Genomic DNA, 10,143 nt, shown 5'->3' on the forward strand with positions numbered 1-10,143 from the left:
GGTGTAGCATTATCCGGTAAATAAAAAAATAACAAAAACATTTTTAAAAAAATAAAAATTTCAAAAAAACTAAATTTCTTAATTTTTAATTTTTAAATTATAAGATTAAATTTTTTATTTAAATTAAAATAATATAATAAAGTCCAGCAATATCAAGTAAACAAAAAATCAGTAACTTTATTATTTTTCTTAATTTTAAAACTAAAAAATAAATTTTTTATAATAGTAGAAAAATGAAAAATTCCAGAAAATATCCAAAAAATAAAAAAATTTAAAAATTTTAAATTTTTTAAATTAATTTATTCTTAATTTGTTAACAAGTGGAGGAAAAAAAGACAACGGTAGGGTGTAAGCATTATCCAGCGAATAAAAAAATAAAAAAATATTTTTAAAAAATTTAAAAGTTTCAAAAACTAAATTTTTTATTTTTGGATTTTTAAATCTTATGATTAAATTGTTTTATTTAAACTAGGAAAATAAAATAAAGTAAGCAATATCTAGTAAACAACAGATCTATAAATTTATTTTTTTTTTAATTTTTAAACTAAAAAAATAATTTTTTTCTAGTAGTAAAAAATAAAAAATTCCAATAATATCCAGAAAATAAAAAATTGAAAATTTAATATTTTTAATTACTTTATTCTCAATTTTTGGACAAGTGCAGCGAAAAAAAGTCAACTCTCCGGGTGTATCATTATTCGGTGAATAAAAAAAATACTTTTAAAAAATAAAAATTTGAAAAAAATAAATTTTTTATTTTTGAGTTTTTAAATTATAAGAATAAACTTTTTTATTTAAATTAGAAAAAAAATAAAGTCTAACAATATCCAATAAGCAACAGATATGCAAATTTATTATTAATATTTAATTTTTAAAGCAAAAAATAATTTTTTTTCTAATAGTAGAAAAATAAAAAATTCCAACAATATCTAAAAAATAAAAAAATAAAAAAAATTTAGATTTTTAAAATTAATTTAGTCAACTGTCAGGTGTAGCATTCTTCGGTAAATAAAAAAATAACAAAAATAATTTTGAAAAAAATTAAAAAAACTAAATTTCTTAATTTTTAATTTTTAAATTATAAGATTAAATTTTTTATTTAAATTAAAAAAATAAAATAAAGTCCAGCAATATCAAGTAAACAAAAAAATCGGTAAATTTATTATTTTTTAATTTTAAAACTAAAAAATAAACTTTTTATAATAGTAGAAAAATGAAAAATTCCAAAAATATGAAAAAATAAAAAAATTAAATTTTAAATTTTTTAAATTAATTTATTCTTAATTTGTGAACAAGTGGAGCAAATAAAGTCAACTGTAGGGTGTACCATTATCCAACGAATAAAAAAATATTTTTCAAAAACCTAATTTTTTTATTTTTGAATTTTTAAATTTTATGATTAAATTGTTTTATTTAAACTAGAAAAATAAAATAAAGTCAAGCAATATCTAGTAAACAATAGATCTATAATTTATTATTTTTTTTAATTTTTAAACTAAAATTTTTTTTTCTAGTAGTAAAAAATTAAAAAATTCCAATAATATCCAAAAAATAAAAAAATGGAAAATTTAATATTTTTTAATTACTTTATTCTTAATTTTTTAACAAGTGTTTAAATTATAAGAATAAACTTTTTTATTTCAATTAGAAAAAAAATTAAGTCTAACAATATCTAGTAAGCAACAGATATGTAAATTTATTATTAATTTTTAATTTTTAAAGCAAACAATATTTTTTTTCTTATAGTAGAAAAATAAAAAATTCCAAGAATATCTAAAAAATAAAAAAATTGAAAATATTTAGATTTTTAAATTAATTTAGTCAACTGTCCGGTGTAGCTTTATCCAGTAAATAAAAAAAATAACAAAAATATTTTAAAAAAATAAAAATTAAAAAAAAACTAAATTTCTTAATTTTGAATTTTTAAATTATAAGAATAAATTTTTTTAATTAAATTAAAAAAATAAAATAAAGTCCAGCAATATCAAGTAAACAAAAAATTAGTAAATTTATAATTTTTTTTTAATTTTAAAACTAAAAAATAAATTTTTTATAATAGTAGAAAAATGAAAAATTCCAAAAAATCCAAAAAGTAAAAAAATTTAAAAATTTTAACTTTTTTAAATTAATTTATTCTTAATTTGTGAACAAATGGAGCAAAAAACACCAACTCACTGCAAAATTAATATTTATTTGAGGGAGTATTTTAGTGAAGGTTTTTAAAAACCTCCACAATACATTTTATTTATGGCAATTGAAAAAACCTCCATTAATAATTAATTAATATTAAATTTTAAAACAATACCTAATTTTTTCAATTTTTCAAAATTGAGAGATTGAGTTAGCTGTGACACTGAGTTAGCTGAGAGAGAACTTGCCGAGTAGTTTTTAGGGTTCTACCGCCATTCTTGCGTCATTCCCGCTGCCATTTCCGCCACCGGCACCGCCACCACTGTCATGTCCGTTGCGGTAGAGAGCTTCTGCCATGTCCGTCCTATACTGTTGTTGCTGCCACAGTGAAGTTTCCAGATCTGTTCGTTATTAATTTGTTCGCTATTAATCGAGCCACCTCCTCGCTATTAATTTCCAGATCTGTTTGCTATTAATCGAGCCACCTCCTCAACGCGTTTTCAGATCTGTTCCCTTCAAGCTTTTTCTTCAACGCAACTTTCTCTCCCTCCATGTTTCTCCTCTGCCGCTGGTACTTCTTCGCTATTAATTTGTTGATATCTCTTCTCTATTAATAAATGTCATTTTATTTTGAAGAATTTCATTTGTCTCTTTACGTTTCTCTGTGTATTTGTTATTTTGGATTTGATTATTTGCTATGATTATGATTCTCTATCTCTCTTTCTAATTGTGAATTATAATTACTTGATTAATTAATTATTCTCTTGTCCTATTAATTGACATTTTGATCTGTTTCTGAAGATACAAATCAATTTCCCATTTTCAGAGTAAATTTCAGATTATATTGTAAACTAAAAGTTCTCTGGGATGCCAAGCATGAGGTTGGTTCTCGTCTGTTGTTTACTTTCTTTATTGATTTAATGTGTTCTTATCTCTTGCCTTTTTTGTAACTTCTGAAGACTTCTGTTTTGGTGTTGCTTTGTTCAAAGAAAAATGACATGATATTTTGCTAAAAATGTGCTAGAGAGAATGAACTACGAATTCTGTGTGTAGATGTACATTTAGGATCTATATTTGTCTACATTTAGGCTTCTTATAATTGGAAAAAATGAACATAAAAAATAGTTAATAGGATCAAGTCCTTGCAACTTAAGCTAAGTGGAATATAGCTTTTCATTAATTTAATTCAAAGTTAATGAAAATGGTTTCTGCCTTGTTCTCCCTCTATGATGCTTTCCTCAGTAGCTTTTTTTATCAGAACAATTGTTCTCCCTTCTAATAACTCATTATCAGAACAAAATGTCATTATTTGATTCACTGTTTTCTGTATAGTATAGTGCAAGGTCTAATGGCTTTTTGGATTGGTCAACAAGATATTCTTATTTGATTCTCAGGGTTTACGGTTTAGGCCCCTGTGCTTCTTGAAAAATGAGTTTCTATTTTCAAATGTTCTTTAGCCATATTGGTCTCGAGCTTTAATCTATGCATTAATTTGAAGTTATATGCCTTCTATTTTGTTAAATCAATTATTTCCTAATCATTGTATTCTGTACTTATCTTCATCCTTTGTATTTATAAAATCAATCACTTAAGTTCTTTAAAATTTATCCCATTCATAATTCTTCTGTGGCTTGATATATAAAATGTATGCTGCTATTTGAAATAATGGTGGCACTTATATGACTTTAAAGGTAGCTACTACACTCATTCAATGCCTTATTTTCATTTTTTTGTATTAGTTCTTAGTGGAGTAAAAGAAAGTGAACAATGTGTTACTTTTTCTATTGTCCTACGATTTTTGTACCTTGCTTATTCTATCTAAATTTGGTTAGTTATATGTACTTCTCTACATTGATTGAAGAGTTGACTTGATTTAAGTTTTTTTTTTAGTAACCATTATTGAAATTGTCTAATTTGCTATAGTTAAACTGTGCTTTGTTGAGGGAAAACAATTGTTCTATCCCATATGTCTCCTTCCTTTATCATGGATAAATTTTCACATGTTTGATTTTGGGAAGAATCATGTGTAAGGAACCTAAGAACCTATATAAATTGTATCAGAAAGAGGAGGGCCTAATGCCATTCGAAGATTTTGTGCAGCAAGAAAACAACACTGTTGAAATCCAATATAGCCTATACAAAACAAAGAACTTGCTCTTTGGTGATTCTAAAACATTGAAGGAATTTGTGAACATGAAATACAGTGACATTGCAGAGAAGTATCATTCTCTTATTGAAAGTATAATGACATTTGATCAATTTGTGAAGAAGAAATTCAGGGAATTGAAAGGAAAACTCGAGTTCTATATGCAGACTTTGTACACACACATGCCAACATCTTTTATTCAGATCAGTGATGTGAAGAGGATGACTAGAGCTTTAGATTTGCTTAGATCCCTAGAAAGTTCCTTGAATCATGTTCTGTACAGGAAAACTCTGAATTATAGTGATGATGATGAAGAAAAGAAAAAAGAATATACTAAAAATGAAAACAAAACCAAACAAGTCTAAAGTATTTCTTTGCTTCCATTTTCATTGTTTAGCTTCCTTCTTATTCAGTTGCTTTAAATTTAGTTATTCTATTGCTGGTAATTGTTCTAAACCTGTAATGCTTTTCAGGAACAAGATTATTTTCCGCTCTTCATTTAGCTGGGACTCAACCTCAACAAGCTTAGCTCTCGTTTCATTGCATTCTTTCCTAGCATTCCCTGTCTCCCTCTTCTGGGCCTCTAATTCAGCCAGCAGCTGCTGAACTGTATTAGACTTTGAAGACTGCGGTCCTCCTCCAGAACCTAGCACACATGTTTTATTCCTGACCACTGACTCGAAGGCATTATTAATAAATTCAGGTTCAACTATTTCAATCCTTTCTTGAAAATCCTCTAGTTCACGTAAATTCTTATCAATTTGTGCGGCAATCTTGTCCCGTGATGAATTGACAAAACAATCAACCATTTAAAGGGGACAAGATCAATTTCAAGTAATATATACTGTTGTATGTGAACCATCCTATCCATCATCTTGCGTACGTACCTTGCACCATTATTCTATATTCACCCCTCCATCACCATGCATTTTCATATCTAGTTACTCACCTAGTTTTGTCACACCAATAATAAATATTCATCCACATATACGACACCTCTTTGTCTTGTTTGTAGTAAAAAAAATCTATTATTTAATATTTAAATTAAGTGAAGTAAGAACATAATATATACAATTTGTAATAGCTAAACTCGTTCTTTAAAACACGTTTAATTATGGTCGTAAATTGAATTATAAATATACAAACTGTTGAAATAAACCCAAATCTAAGAATATGAAAAAAAAAAAGTGAAGCAATGCATATATATAGGTGTCGGGAATGAGCTGAGGTAGCTATTAGGCCCCAAGCAATGTAAACTGCAGCCTCTTGTACTTGTACTAGCTAGTGCATGAAGAGGTGAAAACTGAAAAACTTCAAAATCCTAAATGACACTTCAAAATTGACTAGGTTTGTATTTTACTTTCCCAGCTTTTAATTGTTTTTGTCTTCCCGTGGATGATTGAATTTATTAATAACAAGTTTACTAATGTTCTTAATTTTAGATATGCCATTGCCATTTCATTTTCACCATTGCCATTTCATTTACTTCCTTAGATGCCTCATCAACCCATTCACCATTTGTCTTTTTGTGTGTCAGCTGCCACAATTTCTGCAAATGAGGCTCCTTTCCAGTCACTGGGTCTCGCTGTTAAATTTGTTTACTTTAATAAATAATATGCAAAAATTGCCATATATTCTGATGTAACACATTGTAAACCACTGAATTAAATTGAAATCTTATAGCTTCATAGCTGACCGCATGAAAAGATTTCTGGCCACTGGTATGATTTGTCTACATTTTTGTCTTATTTGTCTTGTTTACTGTGCTTATCAACTGAAGATTGATTAAAAAAGGCATGTTATTGAATTCATTAATATTCCACAGGGTGGTAAGGAGGATAGAAGATAATAAACTAATGCTTAACATTTTTGTATTTGTTGATGTGCAGTCATGCTAAGGGGCAAACGCATAAAAAATCCATTAAAGTTTGTAGATGAGAGGGAAAACAACAATGCTTCTCGTTCACTTCAACCTCTAGCACCAGGAGCATTTGAAGATACCACTAATGTAGAGGCTAGTGAGGCTCCTTCTCAAGATCCTTCTCAAGCTCCTTCTCAAGCCGCTGTAAATTCCATTTCATCTGATGGAGCCACACGTTGTTCTAACTCAAAGTCTTCATCTGCTTGGAATGTGGAGATAATTGGTAATTTATATTGCATAATTAATTAATGTGATTAAAGCATAGTTTAAACCATTTATGTTATTAGTTTGAACATGTCCTGATCCATAATCATTTGTTAGCTTAAAAGGTTGTAACTCTTAATATTTTATATTTGACTTTTGAGAATAATTGTACCAATGAAGTTTTTAAAAAAATGGATAAATAGTTAATATATGTGCATTATTTATGAATGTTTTCAATAATTAAGTTTTTTATTTTCCTTAAGACTCTACAAATATGAAGAAGAAAGCTAAGATCAAAGTCAAGGATGTTTGCAACTTACCTAGGGGAGAGCGTGTAATTGTAGAGGTTGACGAAGAGGGTGCGGCATATGGTGAAGCACAAGGTTTACTTGCTGGCTATTGTGGTATATTAGCAACTAATGCACGTATCTTTCCAATTAGCTTTGAAAAGTGGTCAGGACAAGAAAATGGTGGCATGCCTAAGTCTTTTAAGGATGAGTGCTTTGATACAATGATAAAGGTAAAATTCATTTTATTTGAAACTTCTATTAGTTCAAGTATTTATTTATTTATTTATTTATTTATTTATTTGTTTGTTTGTTTGTTTGTTTGTTTGTTTGTTTGTTTGTTTGTTTGTTTGAAGCCCCACTTCCATTTTACAAGCACAGAAAAAGATTGCCTACAGGTATTGCATTCAAAGTATTGCAAAAAAGTGGGCAACATATAGGCAAAGATTGTGGAATAAGTTCTATGATCCAACCATGAGAAGAGAAGCATTGGTGAACAATGTTCCTGATGATATTCCAAGAGATCAATGGGCTTGCTTTGTCAATTATCGACTAAAACCGTCTACAGTTGTAAGACACTAAACAATTCATTTAGTTATTGCTGTAGTTTAATTAAAAAAATATTAATTGAAGTTATTATATTTATTTTTAGGAGCTTTGCATGAAAAATAAGGAAAATCGAAACAAGCAAATCATTCCTCACACTTGTGGATCTAAATCCAACTCTCGGAGGCGACATGAGATGGTATATATATACACACACTTGGTACATGTGTGATTTTACTTGCATTATATATGTTAATTGTTTAACTCTTTATTCCTTCTCTTTTAGCACTTGAAAACGGGAAAGAAGCCTAGTAGAGGAATGATGTACATTGAAACACATAAGATAAAGGATGGGTCTTTTGTAAATAACGAGGCATTAACTATAGTGGTAAGTATTTTGTAAACCTTTACTATCTTATCTTATTTTATTTGTATGTGATCATGTGAAAATGGGATTTGAGTGTGGTTGCTTGTGGATTGAAATATATAATGATTATAGGAAAGTGGTTTATTTCACTTGCATGCACTTTTCACTTTGAATTTTTGGTTGTGATAATGGTCTAGGAAGTAGGAATACTAGAATAATCATAATCTGCAATGCCATTACATGTGTTGCTTCTTTTAAATTGAATAGTTTCTATTTATTCTTTTAAATAGGAACAAATTGAGCTGAATATGACACAGTCAAATACACAATTTGAGTGTCCCTTAATGATGCTGTTGGTAAAGTTTTGGGGCCTTAACACTCTGGGAGAGTTCATTGCATGGGCATGGGAGCAGCGCCTACAAATACCTTTAGGAATGTGAGAAGTCGGCTTAATGGGATGACCATCTCCACTAATTTAGCTGGATCTTCTTCGCCTACTACTTCTGCAATTTTATAGGAAAAGATCAATAATTTGGAGTCCGACTTACATAATTCACAGCAAAAGGTCATTAGTCTAGAGTCTAAGTTGCAGCAATCATTTGATATGATGAAAGCATATCTAATGATGAAGGAAGGAGGAATTCCCGAAGCACTTGTTGGCTTATTTTCTGCCCGCGAGATAACTTTATAATAAATTCATTTGTTAGGAATATAAGTTTAGATGGAATAATAATTAATAATGGAGTCTAATTATTGAAATTGAACATGTTCTTATCATCAATTCTTATTAAATAAACCTGAAACAATAAAAGTAAAAGGCTCAAATGATAACAATTGGTGTGTTTAATAGTTATAGAAAAGCTAGTGTTATGTTAAAATTGTTACACTATTTTACCAACTTGTTTCAATATCAGTGGTAACCCACGACTCTAGATTCCAAAAATTAGGCTGAGAATAGTTAAGAACATGGACATCACAGTGTTCTTGCATTCTTTTAGTGGTCGTTGTCCATTAAACATGAGAAACTGCTCTGCTGCTGTGTTTTGCATTAGGAAAATACTTAATTATATCAATTTGGTCATAAATTAGTGCAAGTTGCCTCCGATCCTGTTTTAGGATAATGATATCATTTTGTAGTAAGCAACCAAGCATATCCACATGTTTCTGCCTCTTCAACTGTACAGCTACAGTTTTCTGTTTTCTTACACTAGGTTTAGATGCTCTTTAAAATTGAGTTGTAAGGCTTATATCGAATTATCTTGATGCTTAACTGATGTGTGGAAAACCATCCAACACAAAACTCACCGGCAAGTGCACCGGGTCGCATCAAGTAGTAATAACTCACTTAGAGTGAGGTCGATCCCACAGGGATTGATGGATCAAGCAATTTTAGTGGGTGATTAGTTTAGTCAAGCTAACATTGATGGATTGTGTGAAGAGTAACCAACAGAATGTAAATCACAAGAAATTTAAAGTTGCAGAAAGTAAATGACAAGAAACGTAAAGAGCAAGGAATGTAAATTTGCAAAATCTTAAATGACAAAGAAGGTAAAGTGCAGTAAATGTAAAGGGGAGTGGGTGCTGGAAATTAAAGAGGCAGTAATTTAAAACTCATATTAATTGCGGAAAATTAAATTTCAGGAAGAATAAAGGAATTGGGGTGCTGGGAATTAAAACTAAACAAGAGAATTCAAAGTGCAATCAAACAGAGAATTAAAAGATGCAGCATATTCAAACGGATTTGGAAAATCACTTGTAAAATCAAAACAGAAAGCAGCTTGGCTCAATTGCAAAATCTAAAAGAGAAATTGAAGATCTCAGGGGCTCAATGAGATTAGAAAACAAAGTCTAGATCTCAATGCCTTCCTAGATCCACCAAGAACAATTGCAAAGGAAATGAAGATTGCAGAGAAAGTAGATGAAGAAGCAATTAACCGAAACAGAAATTCAATTGTGCAGTAAAATTAAACAAGATCCCAAGGTGAGATTGAAACAGAAGTTATTCAATTCTCCACCCAAGATCCGAAGCAAGAAAAGTAAAGAGTATTCAAGCAAGAACAAGGAAGAAGAGAGATCAATTCTCCTCCCAAATTCCCTTGAATTAAAAACAACAATGCTAAAATGTAAAGTGAGCTCTCTACTAAGTGTACTACGAATTCCCCAAGGGAAAAAAAACTCCCCTAGAACTTAAATCCTAAGCTATTTATACACTTTCTTCAAATGGTCTTCAAGCCTTGAATTGGGCCTTTGCTCTTGATGGAATTGGGTTGATAGAGGCCTTGGTTGATTGCTCTTGGAGTTTGGAGAAGAATCGAAGTGAATCGGGTTGGGAATCATGAAAGCTTGAGTAAAAGTTTGAGTAAAAGTTTGAGGCAAACTTTTACTCAAACTTTTCATATCAGTCACCCATCCTTGCTGCTACCAACGTTTGGGCCAAAGTTTAGGGTCAAACTTTTGCTCAAACGTTGGCTCCCCCTTGCACACTCATGGCGCCAACGTTTGCCAAAATGTTTGAGGCAAACGTTGGCGCAAACTTTTGCTC

General features: G+C 29.6%; 1 protein-coding gene across 1 annotated transcript; it reads left to right on the forward strand.

Moving 5' to 3' along the window:
* The first annotated feature begins 2,951 nt into the window (after nucleotides 1–2,951).
* On the forward strand, nucleotides 2,952–7,243 carry LOC107472236 (uncharacterized). The gene is made up of 5 exons (XM_052254321.1): nucleotides 2,952–3,011; nucleotides 4,750–4,979; nucleotides 6,166–6,420; nucleotides 6,665–6,921; nucleotides 7,045–7,243. Exons 3-5 carry the CDS (start codon nucleotides 6,168–6,170, stop codon nucleotides 7,126–7,128), a joined length of 594 nt encoding a protein of 197 aa, XP_052110281.1. The 5' UTR covers nucleotides 2,952–3,011; nucleotides 4,750–4,979; nucleotides 6,166–6,167; the 3' UTR covers nucleotides 7,129–7,243.
* Nucleotides 7,244–10,143: the final 2,900 nt, after the last annotated feature.

The sequence above is a fragment of the Arachis duranensis genome, chromosome 1 (assembly GCF_000817695.3).
Source record: "Arachis duranensis cultivar V14167 chromosome 1, aradu.V14167.gnm2.J7QH, whole genome shotgun sequence".
Taxonomy (NCBI): Eukaryota; Viridiplantae; Streptophyta; class Magnoliopsida; order Fabales; family Fabaceae; genus Arachis; species Arachis duranensis.

Bases quoted from the DNA above. Each gene is read 5' to 3' on its own strand.
- LOC107472236 (XM_052254321.1), top strand. From the start codon at position 6,168: ATGCTAAGGGGCAAACGCATAAAAAATCCATTAAAGTTTGTAGATGAG. The intron at 6,421-6,664 runs GTAATTTATATT...ATTTTCCTTAAG, and splicing joins TTGGAATGTGGAGATAATTG to ACTCTACAAATATGAAGAAG. The intron at 6,922-7,044 runs GTAAAATTCATT...GTTTGTTTGAAG, and splicing joins GCTTTGATACAATGATAAAG to CCCCACTTCCATTTTACAAG.